This window comes from Taudactylus pleione, unplaced genomic scaffold (assembly GCF_031769625.1).
Source record: "Taudactylus pleione unplaced genomic scaffold, aTauple2 ptg000079l, whole genome shotgun sequence".
NCBI classification, from domain to species: domain Eukaryota; kingdom Metazoa; phylum Chordata; class Amphibia; order Anura; family Myobatrachidae; genus Taudactylus; species Taudactylus pleione.
Window position 1 is genome coordinate 5157763 of NW_028284481.1, and position 21593 is coordinate 5179355.

A 21593-nucleotide genomic window follows, 5' to 3' on the forward strand; every position below is an offset into this window, starting at 1 on the left:
GTCTGTATATGGGAGACTGCACTGAGTAATGTGATATGTGATACCTGTATATCTGTGTGCTCCTGAGTCTGTATATGGGAGACTGCGCTGAGTAATGTGATATGTGACACCTGTATATCTGTGTGCTCCTGAGTCTGTATATGGAGACTGTGCTGAGTGATGTGATATGTGACACCTGTATATCTGTGTGCTCCTGAGTCTGTATATGGGAGACTGCGCTGAGTAATGTGATATGTGACACCTGTATATCTGTGTGCTCCTGAGTCTGTATATGGGGGACTGTGCTGAGTAATGTGATATGTGACACCTGTATATCTGTGTGCTCCTGAGTCTGTATATAGGAGACTGTGCTGAGTAATGTGATATGTGACACCTGTATATCTGTGTGCTCCTGAGTCTGTATATGGGAGACTGCGCTGAGTAATGTGATATGTGACACCTGTATATCTGTGTGCTCCTGAGTCTGTATATGGGATACTGTGCTGAGTAATGTGATATGTGACACCTGTATATCTGTGTGCTCCTGAGTCTGTATGTGAACCACAATGGAACTTGGAATGAAAAAAGCCGCGGCCACTACATTGTAGCACTTCGTATACAGATTAAGAAACTCAGTTGCACACAGGTATACAGGTGTCACATATCAAATTAATCAGTGCTGTCTGCTGGTGCGTGTTAGTCGCATTGCAACTTGGATGCTTTTTCGCCAAAAAAATACGGCGGCGCCAGCAGTTTTGCGGGGCCTGACACGCCGAGAGGGGCTTTTCAGCTCCGCATCTGTAGGTTAGCTGTATGAATTCTGCCATTAGAGGTCCCTTTGTGTCATACAAGTGCCGGGCTAGTCGCTGAATTTGCTCCTGTTAAAACTATATTGTGACACTGTAGAATGTCCTTGAGTGTCTGAAAGCTCATTTCGATAGGTCAACATGAAATAACTAAATAAAAGAGATGTATACATTACAAAAAAGGGCCTCATTCAGAGTCTGACCCGCTAGAAGATGCTCCCTTGACGAAACTATGTTGAACTGTAAGACAGACAATTTTTTTATTGTGCGGACAATTATTTGATTTGGGGGAGAGTTGGGTCCCCATTGAACTGTCAATTGTAGTGTTAAAGTAGAATTGGGCTATATTTTCGGGCTGAATGTAAAATGTGGCCCAAAAAATGAAATTAAAAGGCATTTGCACCCCTTTAATTGCAACGTGGTTTGTCCAGGTGCACCTTGGAGTGGTTTTAGTTTGATTTCTAAGTGAGGTCCAGAATGCGTCTGCATCAGTGTTTTGTTCGTAGAACTGTATAATCCCGGCTCTTTATTGGTGATTGTTTGAATACTGTATGTATTTATAGGTTGGGCCATGCAAGTCGCTGCCTTCATCTTCATCCAGCGGAAATGGGAGGAGGACAAGAGTCACTTTGAAGCCATGTTGGATTATTTTTGTGACATTAAGGAACCGCTCCAGCTTCTGTTTTTCCCAGAGGGAACCGATCTGACAGGTTAGTGTGTGTGCATAGCTACTGATTGTATTAAAATAAATATTATATATATTCATTGAAATACAGATGTAGCCATGGTCGCTCGCATTGCGGCATGTATGGCGCAACCAGCGTGCCCGCGGCCATGCGTACGCACGCGCACACCATAGAATTCAATGGGGTACTAGCTGGCTGAGAGTGCTCACAGCCTGGCGACTGCTGCGCTATGCAGCGATGCGTGTGCGTGCATCGCGGCAACGATGTACGTGGCTTCATCTGTATATCAGGAGGCAGCACACTGAGGAATGGGAATGGCTGTGCCTCTACTCACTGCAAGAGTGTCCTCTAAAAATTTGGTGTCTCCATAATGTACCTGATTTTGGCTTGCAGAAGAAAATGGCCCTAGCGCCTAGTCGTGCTTTGCAATGAATGTTCTTTTTCCATCCAGGTCCCCTCCCCTCTGCTCCTGCTAATCTGTACACTTCAGCCGAAATCTAGGCGCACAGGGCTTGATTCAGAGCCGGACGCTCTGACCAGAGCGCTCGCTCTGAATCAGGGCCCTCCTGCCTAAAAATGGAGTGGCCTCCTGGCCGCCCGCATAGCTGTGGGTGACCACCCACAGCTTATGCGAACGGCCAAAAAGATGGTCGCGATGGTAAAGACCATCGCGACCATCAGGCTTGCGACGAGACCCTTGTGGTAGGGTCTCGCTGCCACAAGCCCAGGAGTGCTTTTGGCTCTATCAGAGCCAAAAGCACTCCCACTGACATCACTAGTGGGAGTGGACATCACTAGTGATGTCAGTGGTGCCGGACCCAGACGGAAGGCGTTCCCATGAGAACGCCTCTGTCTGGGAAGCAACGCCCCCGGCACGCCCACCAAAGGGGGCGTGCTGTCAGTCACCATCGACAGCACGCCCCCTTTGGTGCGAGACCCATAGCGACAGCTTGGCTGTCGCTATGCGGGTCTCGCGCATGCGCACGACTGAACTCCCTTCATCATGCGCATTAGGGCACCATCGACCCGCTTGCGAGCGTCCTGTGCTCGCGAGCGGGCGTCTGAATGAGACCCACAGTACGAAACAGGCTGATTTCTGCTGTGCTCCTCGTAAATGACCTCCAGTGTTTTTGTGTGACCCCAGTGCGCACAAACGGGTCATAATCCTGTCCAGCTCATAATCTCTCATCTAAAGACCCCTCATTGCATTGTATTTCCTTCAGTGTGGCATAGTAAACGAGCCAGTCATCAGTACCCGTCTGGGGAATAATCTCTTTCGGTCATTAAATCTCAGCACATAACATTAAATGTCCTGCGATGTCACCTGGACATTTCCTCAGTGACTGACATTATTCAGGCACATTGGACTAGATCCAGACACGATGGAACCTTTGCCATTTGCTGCCCAGTTTGCAATGAGCGCCAGTTTACATAAGTGCTACGAGCAGCGGTGAGCATTCATCACGTAACTCCTGGGCTAAATCGGTGAGGACGACTTATTTGTTAAATACTCAAGTGGAAGAGTTATTGTATCTGGACACAGACCTATGGAGCATACACACGGTCAGATTTGTCAGATGAACGATTGAATGATTTGAACTATGAACGATTTTTGACTGCGTTAAAATGAATGGAATCGTCCAATTCTGACTGCAAACACATCAGATGTCAGATATCGTTATCTGACCATCGGGAACGCGCATCGTTCATAGTTCAGACATGTCAGATATGAACGATTGAACGATTTTTTAAATCGTTATCGTTCAGTTCTGAAGAAAGATCTGACTGTGTGTATGCACCATTAGATACATTCGCATTTACTAATATCGGCGCCCACCAAGTGTTTAATACCTTTTTACAGTACTTGTCTATGTTTATCTTGTCTTGTCCCGTGATTGTATTACTGGTATTGGGAATATTATTTCTTATACAGATTTTATATATACCATTTAATTGGCATTTTAGGTTGCATATATATTTGAATACAATTTTCTTCTATGTTAATCAGTCTGATTACGCCTATTTTTGATTTACTGTCACCCAGTGTGGCAAATCCAAAAAAATTCAATCAGTAGCAACTTTAAGTTATTTAATAATTGCCGTCCTTCCTGCTAACTAGCTCTGTCATTATGTGTTATCCCTTATCATCTGCATGTTACATGAATATTCCCATTATTATATAACCTATATAGCCCTCCCCTTGGGGCCCATTTGTCATTTATCGGGTTGTAGACGCGATAAATAGAATTTCTTATTTTCTCTTTTCGTGGCAGTAACAAGGCGATAAGTCCAGGTGTATTAAAAATCACATGCAGGGACAGACCGTCTCTGCATTGTATAAAGTAAAATGATCACACTTTGTATTATGCTGCGGGAACCCGGACCGCCTAGTGCGCATGCGCGTTTATAATTTTTCGATATGTAGCCCATAGGCTACGATTGCGTTAGCTAATGAGGCCAAACTCCAGAATCCTTGGTAAAAATCACGATATAGACTAGGACGCACCAGCAGACTGATTATATTGATATGTGACACCTGTTTCTACTTCAGGGTCCATAGGGTATCCACAGGATACCTTGGGGGGGTATAGGTGTGACGTCAGTCGCTGGGCACCATAGAGTTAAGCTTTTCAGCCTCCCAGGATGCACTAGGGTCCCCCTCCTATACCCCGCCCCCGAGCCAAGGCATCCCAGTTTAGTTTGGTGCCCGGCTGGCGTCGGGTGCACCTGTCGGAGTGGGGGCTAGAAGAGCCCCTGAAGCTTTCTTCAGTGCAGCTGTGGCTGCACATCTGGATGTACAGCATGGACAGTCAGTCCTGACGTCCATGCTGTCTTCCCTACACCCCCGTCGGTACCAGAACGCCGGTACCGATCCGGGGATGCTGGTGAGCATCTGGGGTCACAGCTAGCGGTGACCCCAGATGTTCCGGACCATGGCCGGATCCAAGGGGGACAAAGGTAAGCAGCGGGGTCCCGCGGTGGGTCCCCGCTGGTCACATGGTCCTAAGTCCCCAGGCAGGGGGCTCCCTGGGGACTGGCTGCAGCGTGGAGCCAGGCGACCAACCTGCGCTTTCCACTACCCCCTGGGACAGCGGACCGCAGCAGAGCGGTAGCGCTGCGGCGTCCCAGGGGTTAAATGCATGCCAGGGGAGCGTGCCTTCCCTGTCTCACAGCCGGCGCCTCCCCCGCTGCACACAGCCCTCTCTGCATGCTGCCGACTGGTCCTGTGGCAGCGCTCCTCCCCCAGGCCAGCCTCCTCTCTGCTCCTCGGCGGCCATCTTCTCCAGAACGCATGGTGAACGCTGCTGGAAGCGCTGGACGGAAGCATCGTGGTCTGGGTCCCCCCGCATACCTCTCCTCCGCTGTGGTCAGGTCTGTGTATGCAGCGCTGTGTCCTACCAGGCCCTGTGTCTGCGTAGTTGAGTGATCAGCGCTGTTAGTGCAGGAATTGATTTTCTTTGCATTGTATGTGACTGTGCTAGCGCTGCTGCCTGTAACTTTTCTCTAAACTGTCAGCTTTATTACTGTCCCTGTTCTTTCTGCTAAGCCCTTGCGGTGCGGTGCTGCAGGGTGGTCTCTCGCCTATTTAAGTTATAATTGGTGAGAGAGGTCACATACGTGGTGCCATCATGTCCGAAAGTGATTTTCCCCTCCGGCTACAGTGTACTACGTGTAAAGTACCATTAGCGGAGGGGGAGGGTAGCGCGGAGGGCCTTTGCCGGCAGTGTTTGTCCATGGCGCGGCCTCTTACGGTTACAGCACCGGTACAGGAGCCGCCCTGGGCTTGTTTCGCTCAGGCGCTTACAGCCTTAGTGGGCCAGTTAGCTCCGCAGCCTGCGTTTACACCGATGGGTTTATCCCAGCAGTCAGTGGTGTCGTCACCCATGCAGGGTTTCCCACGACAATTGGTGGTACCCCACAGTCTCCCTATTTCCCCGCTCCCGGTTTCTCAGGAGCCAGCGTGGGTTAACTCCCTGACGAGTTCTGTACAGCACTTGTCGGATTTGTTGCAAGGGGAGTCTGTGATGCGGCCGCATAAACGGCCGGTGGCGTCTCTGTCGGCTCCTTATGAGGATGACGAGGGGACGTCTGATGATGGGGAGATTCTGGATCCTTACGATCAGGAACCTCTCCATACTAAGGACGCTGATGCTAAGTCCAAAGTATATATTCCTGGACTTATTCGAGCGGTCCGCACAGCCTTGGTGATTGAGGACGAAGTTCCCCCAGCGGCTAAATCTAAGTATGTCTTTTTCAAGGATGTGAAGGGCGATGCCACAGTCTTTCCTCTTTCGGGTCAGTTGGTGGACCATTTAGAGGAGGCGTGGAAACAGCCTGGCAAAAGATACCAGCCGCAGAGACGCCTGGCGGTGGCTTATCCATTCACGGATAATTATTTTGCAAAGTGGGAATCCACTCCACAGGTGGATTCTCACGTGACCCGCCTTGTCCGTAGTGCCACATTGCCGATAACATCCATGTCCTCCCTTAAGGATGCTACGGACCGCAAGGTGGTAATCTGCCTCAAGTCCGCTTATTCCCTTGCGGGGGGGGCAGCACGGCCGGCTATGGCCATTTGCTGGGTTGCCAGAGCGATGGAGTGCTGGGCGGATTCATTAGAGGCTTCTTTTGATTCCGACTGTCCGGCCCGAACAGGCGGAGTTGATTGGCAATCTCCGTGATTCGGCGAACTACATCAACGAGGCAGCCCTAGACATTAGTACTCTGGTGTCTAGGATTTCTTCAGCAGCGGTAGCTGCTCGTCGCACCTTGTGGCTGCGATCCTGGAAGGCGGACGCAGATTCCAAAAAGGGTCTGGAGGCGTTGCCGTTTACCGGAGAAGTTCTCTTCGGTCCGGATCTGGATAAGATTGTGGCCACGCTGGCGGCAGCCAAATCGGCTTGTCTCCCGTCGGCCGCTGCTCCTTCTGGTTCTGGACCATCGTCCTTTCGGTCATCTAGGGCCCAGGGCAGGCCCAAACCACAGTCGTTTCCTCGACAGGCTGGTCCTAAGAAATCGGCCAAGCCCCGGAAGCAGGCATGGAGTACCAGACGTCCGGCCCCCAAGCCAGATGACAAGCCTGCGGCCTGACGGTCCGGGCCTCCCTTTGGGGGATCTCAGGGTGGGAAGCCGCCTGCTACAGTTCGCCCAGTGTTGGTCGACCACTACGACAGACACTTGGGTTCTGGAGGTGGTTTCCCACGGGTACGCCCTCTCCTTCCGGCACAGACCCCCGGCTCGATTCTTCACCACGGGTCTACCATCAGACCGGAACAAGGCTACGGAGCTGCGGAAGGTATTGCACACTATGCTCCAGGCTGGAGTTATAGTGCCTGTTCCATTCTCCCAGAGGGGCCAGGGTTTCTATTCAAATCTATTTTTGGTACAGAAACCCAATGGGTCATATCGTCCGATTCTCAACCTCAAAGCACTCAACAAGTCTTTGCGGGTCCCGAAGTTTCGGATGGAGACCCTACGGTCCATCATTCTGGCGCTGGAACCTGGGGACTACATGGTGTCATTGGACATACAGGACGCTTACCTGCATGTCCCTATTCTTTTGCGCCATCAACAGTTCCTTAGGTTTGCAATCCGCAGCGACCACTTCCAGTTTCGGGCGTTACCTTTTGGCCTGGCGACAGCACCACGTGTTTTCACCAAGGTGATGGCGGTCATGGCGGCTTCTCTGCGGCTGCAGGGAGTCCGCATGTTGCCGTACTTGGACGACCTGTTATTGGTGGCAGGATCTCCAGAGCTCCTGTTACGCCACTTGGACCTGACCATTGCACTGCTGCAACGGCACGGCTGGCTAATCAACTGGCAGAAGTCCACTCAGGGTCCTTGCCTTCACCCGGACCTGACTCGGCTGTCTTTGACGGCGTGGCTGTTGAGACGGCCATGCTGAGGTCCCGGGGGTTTTCCAGCTCTGTGGTGCGTACCATGTTACGAGCTCGGAAACCGTCTTCCGCGAGGATATACCATCGCGTGTGGCATTCGTTCCTCCAGTGGTGTCGACCGAGAGGTTATGCACCGCGGGAGTTTCGTCTGTCTCGGATTCTCGCCTTCCTGCAAGCGGGACTAGATCATGGGCTTCGCCTTGCTTCTTTGAAGGTACAGGTTTCGGCCCTATCTGTCTGGTTTCACCGTAGGATTGCTACAATCCCGGATGTGCGCACCTTTATGCAAGGTGTTCTCCGCATTCAGCTGCCCTTTGTTCCACCTGTGGCGCCTTGGGATTTGGCTGTGGTCCTGAGGGCTCTCCAAGGACCGCCGTTTGAACCACTGGGCTCAATGTATCTTAAATGGCTAACAGCTAAGACTGTTTTCCTTCTTGCAATTGCTTCGGCCAGACGTGTTTCTGAGTTAGGGGCTCTTTCTTGTAGACCCCCTTTCTTGGTTTTTCATGGGAACAGGGCAGTGCTCCGCACTCGGCCCGAGTTTCTTCCCAAAGTTGTTTCCCAGTTTCATGTTAACGAGGAAATCGTTGTTCCGGCCTTTAACTCACCGGGTCTTTCCGTGGGTGAGGCCTCTTTGGATGTTGTGCGGGCTTTAAGGACTTATGTTGACCGCACTTCTTCGTTTAGGAAGTCGGACGCTTTGTTTGTCCTCTATGGCTTCCGTAAAAAGGGTTGGCCTGCTTCAAAGCAAACTTTGGCAGCCTGGATCCGTATGGCTATTTCTGAAGCTTATCTTCATGAAGGCCTACCGGTCCCTCCTTCTCTGAAGGCTCATTCCACTAGGTCTGTGGGTCCTTCGTGGGCAGCTCAACGTGGTGCCTCGGCAGTTCAGATCTGCAAGGCTGCTACGTGGTCCTCTGTCCACACCTTCGTGAGGTATTACAGGTTTGACACCTTCGCCTCTCAGGATGCTTCCTTCGGGCGGCGGATTCTCCTTTCTGCACAGGAGCGTCCCCACCATTAAAGGATACTGCTTTGGGACATCCCCAAGGTATCCTGTGGATACCCTATGGACCCTGAAGTAGAAAATATGAGATATGGTAAGAACTTACCCTTGTTATCTCTATTTCTACGAAGTCCATAGGGTTCCACAGGACTCCCGCCCTGTCGCACCTGTGCTGCAGATGGGCTTTGCTCTGGTCACCGGTTTTCCGTCTCCCTCTGGTGAGAATGTGATTCTTGTATGTGTCCAGATCTTTTTTCTCTCTCTTCCTTCTCCTCCTCCGGCCTATGGCTTGATAACTAACTGAGGTGCCTTGGCTCGGGGGCGGGGTATAGGAGGGGGACCCTAGTGCATCCTAGGAGGCTGAAAAGCTTAACTCTATGGTGCCCAGCGACTGACGTCACACCTATACCCCCCCAAGGTATCCTGTGGAACCCTATGGACTTCGTAGAAATAGAGATAACAAGGGTAAGTTCTTACCATATCTCATATTTTATCTGTGCACCACGGAGGCCCTGAATCTATATATGAAGTGCCGCAGCTTTTATTCATTCCAAGTTCTGTTGTGGTTCATATACAGTTGTAGGAGCACACAGATATACAGGTGTCACATATCACATTACTCAGCGCAGTCTCCCATATACAGACTCAGGAGCACACAGATATACAGGTGTCACATATCACATTACTCAGCACAGTCTCCCATATACAGACCCAGGAGCACACAGATATACAGGTGTCACATATCACATTACTCAGCGCAGTCTCCCATATACAGACTCAGGAGCACACAGATATACAGGTGTCACATATCACATTACTCAGCGCAGTTTCCCATATACAGACTCAGGAGCACACATATACAGGTGTCACATAGTCACATTACTCAGCGCAGTTTCCCATATACAGACTCAGGAGCACACAGATATACAGGTGTCACATATCACATTACTCAGCGCAGTCTCCCATATACAGACTCAGGAGCATACAGATATACAGGTGTCTCATATCACATTACTCAGCGCAGTCTCCCATATACAGACTCAGGAGCACACAGATATACAGGTGTCACATATCACATTACTCAGCGCAGTCTCCCATATACAGACTCAGGAGCACACAGATATACAGGTGTCACATCACGTTACTCAGCACAGTCTCCCATATACAGACTCGGGAGCACACAGATATACAGGTGTCACATATCGCATTACTCAGCGCAGTCTCCCATATACAGACTCAGGTGCACACAGATATACAGGTGTCACATATCACATTACTCAGCGCAGTCTCCCATATACAGACTCAGGAGCACACAGATATACAGGTGTCACATATCACATTACTCAGCGCAGTCTCCCATATACAGACTCAGGAGCACACAGATATACAGGTGTCACATATCACATTACTCAGCGCAGTCTCCCATATACAGACTCAGGAGCACACTGATATACAGGTGTCACATATCACATTACTCAGCGCAGTCTCCTATATACAGACTCAGGAGCACACAGATATACATGTGTCACATATCACATTACTCAGCACAGTCTCCCATATACAGACTCAGGAGCACACAGATATACAGGTGTCACATATCACATTACTCAGCACAGTCTCCCATATACAGACTCAGGAGCACACAGATATACAGGTGTCACATATCACATTACTCAGCGCAGTCTCCCATATACAGACTCAGGAGCACACAGATATACAGGTGTCACATATCACATTACTCAGCGCAGTCTCCCATATACAGACTCAGGAGCACACAGATATACAGGTGTCACATATCACATTACTCAGCGCAGTCTCCCATATACAGACTCAGGAACACACAGATATACAGGTGTCACATATCACATTACTCAGCGCAGTCTCCCATATACAGACTCAGGAGCACACAGATATACAGGTGTCACATATCACATTACTCAGCGCAGTCTCCCATATACAGACTCAGGAGCACACAGATATACAGGTGTCACATATCACATTACTCAGCGTAGTCTGCTGGAGCCTCCTAATCGCATCACGTTGCGACTTAGATGAATTTCGACAAGAAAAGACGCCCAACTCTAGCAGAGTGCACAGAACATGGCGGCTCACTCATGCCAGGCAAGTCGCCATGCGTAATGTATTGAGGCTAGATTTATGAGGACATCTGTGTGTGTTTGATAAATATGTTCCCCCCCCCCTATATCTAGCTAATAGTACTGACACGTTACATTAATTCCACACCCTGCACGCACATTATACTGTAATAAAATAATCACACATACACACAACAATAATACCATCACACAAACACATTATATTAATACCCCCTCCATACAAATTATATTAGTGCCATAACACACAATTATAATAACACCATCAAGCACACACAGGCATACTGTATATTATATTAATCGTATTACACACATACACATATTCTGCTAATACCATGACACACAAGCGCACACACGCAATATTAATATCACACTCTTACACACAGAATAACATGTATTAATACAATGACAGACAAACATATATACTAATACCATGACACACACACACATAATATACTAATACCATGACACACACACACACACAATATACTAATACCATGACACACACACACATAATATACTAATATCATGACACACACATAATATACTAATACCATGACACACACACACACAATATACTAATACAATGACACACACACATAATATGCTAATACCATGACACACACACACACAATATACTAATACCATGACACAAACACACATAATATACTAATATCATGACACACACACAATATACTAATACCATGACACACACACACACACATAATATACTAATACCATGACACACACACACACACAATATACTAATACCATGACACACACACACATAATATACTAATACCATGACACAGACACACATAATATACTAATGCCATGACACACACACATAATATACTAATACCATGACACACACACATAATATACTAATATCATGACACAGACACACATAATATACTAATATCATGACACACACACACACATAATATACTAATATCATGACACACACACATAATATACTAATACCATCACACACACACACACACACACACACACACACACACACACACACACACACACACACACACACACACACACACACACACTATACTAATACCATGACACACACACACACATAATATACTAATACCATGACACAGACACACATAATATACTAATATCATGACACACACACTTAATATACTAATATCATGACACAGACACACATAATATACTAATACCATGACACAGACACACATAATATACTAATACCATGACACAGACACACATAATATACTAATACCATGACACAGACACACATAATATACTAATACCATGACACACACACATAATATACTAATACCATCACACACACACACATAATATACTAATACCATGACACACACACATAATATACTAATACCATGACACAAACACACATAATATACTAATATCATGACACACACACACATAATATACTAATACCATGACACACGCATAATATACTAATATCATGACACACACACATAATATACTAATACCATGACACACACACACACACACACACATAATATACTAATACCATGACACACACACACACACACACATAATATACTAATATCATGACACACACACACACACACACATAATATACTAATATCATGACACACACACACAATATACTAATACCATGACACAGACACACATAATATACTAATACCATGACACACACACACACATAATATACTAATACCATGACACACACACATACCATGACACACACACAAATTTTATTAATATGAACACACTAATACTATTACACACACTCACATTTTGTTATGTTAATATCAACACACACATTTATACTAAAACATCACACACAGATATGCACATCCTATTAATACAATTACATTATATGAATGCCATCAAACACACAGTCTGCTGATGGTAAAATATGCTATACAGGATGAGTCTCCCATATCAAAAATGCTTGGGACCAGGGGTATTTTTTATAACGGAATATTCCGTATTTTGGAATATTTGCATATTATAATGATATATCTTGGGAATGGGACCCCAATATGCACCCAGAATGCATTTATGTGTTATATACACCTTATACACACAGCCTGAAGGTAATATTATACAATATGTTTAATAATTTGTGCCTTAGACATAGTTTCTACTTCAGGGTCCATAGGGGGTCCACAGGGTTGACCTTGGGGTATAGGTTGGGAACCAAATCCGGGCACCACGCAGTTAAAGCTTTTAGCTCCCAGGATGCACTTGGGTCCACTCTCCCTATAACCCCGCCCCCCAGCCAGAGGCACCTCAGTTTAAGTTGGTGCCCGGCCGGAGTCGGGTCACCGTTACTGCAGGGGGGCTGCTTAGCAGCCCCTAAGCTTAAAAGAGTTTTATTTTATTATTTTTTTACTACTCTTCAGAGCGGCAGCATCAGACTGTCCAATGGACGTCTGAGCTGCCGCTCCTACACCCCGCCGGCGCTGCGACGCCAGTACAGATCTGGGGATCGCAGTGGGACCCCAGAGTCTGTACTAGCCGGGCTCTGGAGGAATCCCTGGGCTGCTGCCGGATCGACGGGGACAGGTAAGTCGCGTGGTCACCGCTTGCGGTGACCCGCGTGTACATGCAGCCTTATGCCTCCGGTCTCTGGGGACAGACCGGAGGCGCTAGCGGTGGCGGCGGGCTCCCCCTCCATGGAGGCATACCCCGCGTGTCCACAGCCCACCAGGGATTATAGCGGCAGCGGGAGCCGGCATCCCGGGGGGTTAATTGCTAGCCAGGGGAGGAAGCCTTCCCTGTCTAGCGGCTCCTCCCCTCAGCTCAGCGCGCCTTTCAATAATACAGTCTGGCGTCGCTGAGCTGCTTCCTCCGCGGGCCACGCTTCTTCTGAGGTCTCCAGCGGCCATTTTCTCTCTGTGGTGCTGCAGAACTCTTAGGATGTCAGTGAGCCCAGTCCCCCTGCGTACCTGGCCATTTTGGGTGAGTGTACACAGCGCTATAGCCTTCCCAGACACTGAATCTGGGCAGTTGAATGTAGCGACATTGTGCAGTATATTATATGTCATGCTTATGTATGTATATATATTTTTCTGCATTGTATGTGACTTATGCTAGTGCTGACTGTCTGCTTTTTCTCTCACCTGTCAGTGTATATCTATCCCTTTTCTTTATCTGCCCTAATACAGGTGTACCTGGGGTGGTTCTGAGACCTCACATATATATATTTGTTAATATCTGTGAGGTTTGTCACATACTGTTGCGTGCTGCACGTTGCCATATTTTAGATGGAACTGTGAGTTGCGTACGCTGATAATGGGTTCCTGCAGCTAATCTTAGCGTCAGTCAGGACCGGTATGGCGCTGCTTAATATTTCCGTCAAGATAGTCAGATATATCTGACCAGGAGATTGCACACGATACTGCACCCATTATTGCTATCCTGCAAGTCATAGCCTGCAGGAATTAGTGCGGAGGATTTTAACTCAGAAAGGTTTACGTATGCGGCACCATCTGGTGCCGGGCCCCTTGCACGACCCCCTTAAAGGGCGTTGTTTCTCAGGATCCTCTCCTTTGAGGATCGCCGGGCGGGCCCCATTGTCGTCACTCGCTGGGAGTTACTTCACCATACTGCCCTTTTGAACTCGGGGTATCTCGCAATTTCTTGCAATTTACCCCTGTGTCACAGACTATCGCTCCCTGCCGGGGTTTTTCACAGTACATGAATTACCTCCGATACCACATCGGTCTGTCATTCCCCTTGCAGGGATTACCACAACGGCCACCCTGGTGGATGTCGTTTTATACGAAATACTAATTGGCGTGATATACGCCCTGTGGTTACTGACCAGTGGCTCTGCCGTGAACTGGATGGTATATTCGGCTCTTTCCCTCTCACATGGGGGGGAGCCGATCTCAAGTATTATTATCCCTGCTTTGGGGCTGGTAGCCAGGCTCATTCTGGATATAGAGAATGTCGATCCTGCACCAGTATCATACATCTCCCGTTTTCTGCCCAGCGGGTGGATCTCATAGCGGGAGTCTGGCTGTCCCCAGATACGAGGAGTCACAAAGGCCTCCTGTTTCCCATTCCCTGAGGGTCCTCACAAGTAATGGAAATCCCCTTCTGGGATGGATTTGTATGTTAATCATCGGGTTACAGGCATTAATACGCCTCCCATCCCGGCCTGGACGAATTTTACGGATCCGTAGGTGGTAACTTTGCCTGAAATCAATGTACTCAAGTTTTCAGGGCCTGTTGCCCGTCCTACCATGGCCATCGCATGGTGATGCTTTTGTGACGTTTTTCCCCTCCAACACGTCTGAGGTTCAAATATCTTTTTGCCGCTCACAAAATATGCAGTGGTCATATGTGGGATTACCTCATGGGATGCCGGTCTTCTAACTTTCAGGGTTTCGGCGGCGTCTGTATCCGCCGCAGTACCCTATGGCTGCGTTATGGGAAAGCAGAGGTGCACACTCCTTCCAGGGGGAAGTTCTTGTTTGGTCCTGACCTTGACAAGATCGTTGCATCATTGGCAGTATCACTAATGGGGAGATACCGTCTTTAGCTACTCCCACTACATTCGGACTAACTCTGTTAAGTCTTTTTGTCCTCAGGGTCAGCCTAAAGGCCTGTTTTTTCCTAGGCTGTCGGCCTCCACGGGGGCCACCGTATCCAGTACCGAGCAGTCCTGGACTTCCGGACGACCCTGTTTCTACACCTGAGGATATACCCTCAGCCTGACGGGACAGGTCTACATCTGGAGAATTTCCAGAGTGAGGTACTGATTCTCAACGGCCTCTCATTGCTCATGCAGCCTCCTCACAGGCATTGTTACACGGGCCCTTCTTCAGAACTGATCAGGGCCTTACAATCCCAGAAAGCTATACAGTCTTTGTGGTAAGCAGAGCTATTTCGGCCAACCTCACTATCTCAGTGAGGGACTGGTTGTTCTACTTTCTTTTTGGGGCGGTGACCGACTGGTCCTCCTTTGCCTATACTCTGTCTCAAATCCCTGAATCAGATTCCAACGGTGCCTTGACTCAGGTGGAATCGTCCATGCTCCATCATCCGATGTTTGGAACCTGGGGATTTTATGGTATATCCGAGTATTCAGGATACGTACCTACGGGTACATACAGAGCCCTCTCATCAGCATGGGTTCAGGTTTGCTGTGCCACAGCAACACTTGTAAGTTTCGGGCTCTGCCTTTTGGGGCTGTCCTCAACTCCACCGGGGTTTACCAGCTTTATGGATTTTCTGACAGTTCACCTGTTCAGTGTATCCGAATGCTCCTTTCTCTGGACGGTCTCCTACTTTTAGCAGGATCACCAAGGTACTTTACCGCCAGGTCAGGATAACCGGGGCTTCTTCTCGTCACAGAAAAGTCCTCCCTGCATCCCTCACAGGGTTTTCTTCATCTGGGAGCACTGCTGGATTCTCAGAATCTGAGAATTTTTCTGGCGTAAGACAAGATCTCCACTCTTCAACTTCGAGTGTGCGGATATCTACGCAGTCGACATATGTCATTACTCTTTGTGATGCGCGGTCTACCAGAGTGTCTACCTTTTTCTAGGGTGGAATGTGCTCAGTTCCATTCCAGGCCTTGCCATAATTGACTCCCCTCCAGATGGATCGAGTTTTTTCCATCGGATCGCTGTTCGAACCATGATACTTTCTACGGAGGCGAGTTGGTCTCTGTCCGGGTGGCTATGGCCATCTCGTCCAGGGTGTTCTTTGCTAAAGACAGTGTCTGGTCCGCATTCATTTCGGGGCAGTTGGACGTCTGTCGCTTCTGCCCTGCCACTTAACTTGTTGATACTTTAAGCTGTCTTGGACTTTCACTCTGGCCTAACCCATTTGTCACGGTTAACCTGAATAGGTTCAGTCCGACAGTGTCACAACAGTGGCTTCCATCTAGGCAACACTGGTAGTTGGGTGGCAATGTTAGGAATGTCACCCATTCTGACATAGTCCAAGGGTCTTCTCCTGGCCAACTCTGCGGTGTTTATTCCCGGAGCTCTCCATTGGGAAGCGGGCTTCCTCAGCCGTCACAGCGTGCATCCCGGGGACTAGTCTCTTCTCCAAGAGAGGTTTCAACTCCTGGTGAGCAGAGGGGGCCTCCCTGAGGGGATTGATCCCCATGGCCTTCTGACTCGATCACACATTACCGGTGTTACAGTCCAGCTCTAGGAGTACTGAAGCTACCTTCAGTGACTCTTTGTCAGTGAAGTGGTCCTTCCACTTTGTGTACCTGTGTCCTCCGGTCTCCCTTCTTCCTCGAGGTCTTCGGAAGTTTAATTCGAGACGGAGGGGCTTTCCTTCTGGGGGCTCCAGGTCGTCCCAGACATCACTGGTACTAAGATTTTCGGAGTCTCCTCCTCGATGCTCCGTTCCTACTGCTTCACTATCTGGACCTGTTGTCTCAGGGTCCTTGTTTTTCCCTGGATCTGGATCGCTTGTCTTTAACTGCGCCCCTACTGTGGTCCTCGGGCTTCCCTGGCTCTGTCTTCATTGAGATGTTTAGAGCAGATAGGCCAGACTTTGCTGGGATCTGCCACGGACTGTGGCATACATAATTCTTATGGTATCGTACCTGTCGATACGATCCTCCGGTGTCCAGGATTTCCAGATATTCTGGCATTCCTTCCAGCTGGCTTGGGTTTCACCCTTGGCCTGGCCTTCCTGACAGTGCGGATCTCTACACTGTCGGTATGGTTAAGATATGGAATTGCTCCGCTCTGATATCCAGTTCATCCTTTGGAGTGTTTTCTGGATTATGTCTCCACTTGTCCTCCCTAGGGACTCCTGGGGAGTTAGTAGTGGTTCTTTGTTCCCTCCGGGGACAGTCAATGGAACCGCTGGTTGTGATAGCCATTACATGGTCTATTGTTTAAGCTCTCTCTCTCTCTCTCAGGGTGTTTAAATCAACCAGGAGAGTGTCTGAATGGGGAGCGTTCTCATGTGGCTCCCTCTTCTGGAGGGCATCATGTCAGGGTGTGAGTTGCTCTCGCCCTGTGTTTCTTCTTAAAGTGGTTTTTAGGTTCCATATTATTCTGGAACTTATGGTATGGCCATTCAGTTCCCAGTCCTCTCGGCTGTTGTGGCCTCATGGACTGTGGTCCGGCCTCTTTGGCTTTATGTGATCCGTTCAAGTTCCTTATGGTAAGCGGACTCCTTATTGGTGGTCTGCGGTTTCTGGTTTTAACAGGAAACGATGGCCGGCCTATAATGAAATGTTGACTGGATGGCCTCGTATGTCTTCCTCAGGGGCCTACCCATGGGTGGGCATTTCTGTCGTTGAGGCTTGTTTTTTTCTCGGGCCGTGTAACCCTCGTGGGCGGCTCGTCGTGGCGCCTCGGCTGTTTTGCCTTACTAGGTGTCCACGTGGTCTTCTGTCCATACCTTTTTAAGGTTCTAGGCATTGGTTTCCTTTGCCTCTCAGGATGCTTCCTTTTTGGCGACGGATTCTCCTCTCAGCACAGGAGCGTCCCCACCCTTGGTTGAACTGCTTTGGGACATCCCCAAGGTCAACCCTGTGGACCCCCTATGGACCCTGAAGTAGAAAACAAGAGATATGGTAAGAACTTACCTTTGTTATCTCTGTTTCTACGAAGTCCATAGGGTCCACAGGGCGCCCGCCCTGACGCACCTGGCTTCATATGGGCTGTGTTACTGGTCACCGGCTTCCCGTCTCCTTTTCTGTGAGTATGGTTCTAGAGTGTTCCAGTTTTCTCTCTCTTTTTCTCTCCTCCTCCGGCCTTTGGCTACTTACAATCTGAGGTGCCTCTGGCTGGGGGGCGGGGTTATAGGGAGAGTGGACCCAAGTGCATCCTGGGAGCTAAAAGCTTTAACTGCGTGGTGCCCGGATTTGGTTCCCAACCTATACCCCAAGGTCAACCCTGTGGACCCTATGGACTTCGTAGAAACAGAGATAACAAAGGTAAGTTCTTACCATATCTCTTGTTTTGTGTACGTTGAACCATCAACTATCAAAGGTTTCATTATCTCAGTCATGCTATAAATAATTCCGTATTTCGGAATATTTGGATTTGGGAGACTCAAGCTGTAATACAATTGCTGAGCACCACTTGCCGCCTCCGATTAGCAGTGCATTACTTTACCATATGCCCAGTACTCCCCACCAGCCGCTGTCATTGCTGCACATTGGTGTAACACCGCGGGGGTATTGTGTGACTATGGAGGTTTTCTTTGTTCCTGGGCTGTTCCCACACTGCTGATTACTCTGTGTCACCTCCGGCAAGCCGCTATCATTGCTGCACATAGGTGTAACAATGCGGGGGTATTGTGTGACTATGGAAGTCTTCGTTGTTCCTGGGCTGTTCCCACACTGCTGATTACTCTGTCACCTCCGGCCAGCCGCTATCATTGCTGCACATTGGTATAACAACGCGGGGGTGTATTGTGTGACTATGGAGGTCTTCGTTGTTCCTGGGCTGTTTCCACACTGCTGATTACTCTGTCACCTCCGGTCAGCCGCTATCATTGCTGCACATTGGTGTAACAACGCGGGGGTATTGTGTGACTATGGAGGTCTTCGTTGTTCCTGGGCTGTTCCCACACTGCTGATTACTCTGTGTCACCTCCGGCCAGCCGCTATCATTGCTGCACATTGGTGTAACAACGCGGGGGTATTGTGTGACTGGAGGTCTTCGTTGTTCCTGGGCTGTTCCCACACTGCTGATTTCTGTGTCACCTCCGGCCAGCCTCTATCATTGCTGCACATAGGTGTAACAACGCGGGGGTATTGTGTGACTATGGAAGTCTTCGTTGTTCCTGGGCTGTTCCCACACTGCTGATTACTCTGTGTCACCTCCGGCCAGCCGCTATCATTGCTGCACATTGGTGTAACAACGCGGGGGTATTGTGTGACTATGGAGGTCTTCGTTGTTCCTGGGCTGTTCCCACACTGCTGATTACTGTGTCACCTCCGGCCAGCCGCTATCATTGCTGCACATTGGTGTAACAACACGGGGGTATTGTGTGACTATGGAGGTCTTCGTTGTTCCTGGGCTGCTCCCACACTGCTGATTACTATGTGTCACCTCCGGCCAGCCGCTATCATTGCTGCACATTGGTATAACAACGCGGGGGTATTGTGTGACTATGGAGATCTTCGTTGTTCCTGGACTGTTCCCACACTGCTGATTACTCTGTGTCACCTCCGGCCAGCCGCTATCATTGCTGCACATTGGTGTAACAACGCGGGGGTATTGTGTGACTATGGAGGTCTTCGTTGTTCCTGGGCTGCTCCCACACTGCTGATTACTCTGTGTCACCTCCGGCCAGCCGCTATCATTGCTGCACATTGGTGTAACAACGCGGGGGTATTGTGTGACTATGGAGGTCTTCGTTGTTCCTGGGCTGCTCCCACACTGCTGATTACTCTGTGTCACCTCCGGCCAGCCGCTATTATTGCTGCACATTGGTGTAACAACGCGGGGGTATTGTGTGACTATGGAGGTCTTCGTTGTTCCTGGGCTGCTCCCACACTGCTGATTACTCTGTGTCACCTCCGGCCAGCCGCTATTATTGCTGCACATTGGTGTAACAACGCGGGGGTATTGTGTGACTATGGAGGTCTTCGTTGTTCCTGGGCTGCTCCCACACTGCTGATTACTGTGTCACCTTCGGCCAGCCGCTATCATTGCTGCACATTGGTGTAACAACGCGGGGGTATTGTGTGACTATGGAGGTCCTTGTTGTTCCTGGGCTGTTCCCACACTGCTGATTACTCTGTGTCACCTCCGGCCAGCCGCTATCATTGCTGCACATTGGTGTAACAACGCGGAGGTATTGTGTGACTATGGAGGTCTTCGTTGTTCCTGGGCTGCTCCCACACTGCTGATTACTATGTGTCACCTCCGGCCAGCCGCTATCATTGCTGCACATTGGTATAACAACGGGGGGGTATTGTGTGACTATGGAGGTCTTCGTTGTTCCTGGGCTGTTCCCACACTGCTGATTACTGTGTCACCTCCGGCCAGCCGCTATCATTGCTGCACATAGGTGTAACAACGCGCGGGTATTGTGTGACTATGGAAGTCTTCGTTGTTCCTGGGCTGTTCCCACACTGCTGATTACTGTGTGTCACTTTCGGCCAGCAGTGAGTGTTGCTGCACATTTATATAGGAGCAGAAATGGGCTTCCATTATTAAATGTATTAGTTACACTTCTCCTGTGTAGTTTCTGGTGGCTGCTTGTTCTTTAGTACTGTATGTCATTGTGGTTGATTGGTCCAGGTAATCTGGAGAAATGTAATAAATAAAAACATTGCTTGTAACATGCAGAGATTTATAGTTCCATCCTGTCTTGTGTCAACAGTTTAGGCTGGTGGTGATGTTATGGTGCGGGTAATGTCTTCATTTCCCAGTAGGGTAGGTGTGTGGGTGTATTAGTATGGGGGGTATAGGTGGGAGTAGGGCAGGAGTCAAGGTGTATTGGTGTGAGCAGTATAGATGGGAGTTTGGTAGGTGTGAGTGTACGTTAGTGTGGGTAGTATAGGTGAGAGTAGGGTAGGTGATGGTGTATTAGTGTGGGTTTCTATAGTTTCTATAGTTGGGAGTAGGGTAGGTGTGAGGGGGCATTAGGGGGAGTAGTATAGGTGGGAGTAGGACAGGTGTGAGGGGGCATTAGTGTGAGTAGTATAGGTGGGAGTAGGACAGGTGTGAGGGGACATTAGTGTGAGTAGTAAAGGTGGGAGTAGGGCAGGTGGGAGGGGGCATTAGTGTGAGTAGTATAGGTGGGAGTAGGGCAGGTGTGAGGGGGCATTAGTGTGAGTAGTATAGATGGAGTAGAGTAGGTGTGAGGGGGCATTAGTGTGAGTAGTATAGGTGGCAGTAGGGCAGGTGGGAAGGGCATTAGAGTGAGTAGTATAGTTGGGAGTAGGGTAGGTGTGAGGGGGCATTAGTTTGAGTAGTATAGGTGGGAGTAGGGCAGGTGGGAGGGTGCATTAGTGTGAGTAGTATAGGTGGGAGTAGGGTAGATGTGAGTATGTACCAATGTGAGTAGTATAGGTGGAAGTAGGGTAGATGTGAGGATGTACCAGTGTGTGTAGTATAGCGGGGTGTAGGGTAAGTGTGTGTAGTTTAGGTGGAAGTAGG

At 49.0% G+C, this 21593-nt stretch overlaps 1 protein-coding gene and 1 pseudogene across 2 annotated transcripts in view; one reads left to right on the forward strand and one right to left on the reverse strand.

Annotated features, from left to right (window-relative positions):
- Positions 1–21593, forward strand: part of LCLAT1 (lysocardiolipin acyltransferase 1) — a 335781-nt gene that overhangs the window by 189291 nt on the left and 124897 nt on the right. For both annotated transcript variants that reach the window (XM_088467990.1, XM_088467991.1), the window contains one exon: positions 1349–1495. In XM_088467990.1, the coding sequence (XP_088324116.1) occupies positions 1349–1495 (147 nt within the window). The remainder of the gene's footprint in view (positions 1–1348; positions 1496–21593) is intronic.
- The window catches only part of LOC148532357 (uncharacterized), a 29028-nt pseudogene continuing 28511 nt past the window's right edge, over positions 21077–21593 (reverse strand).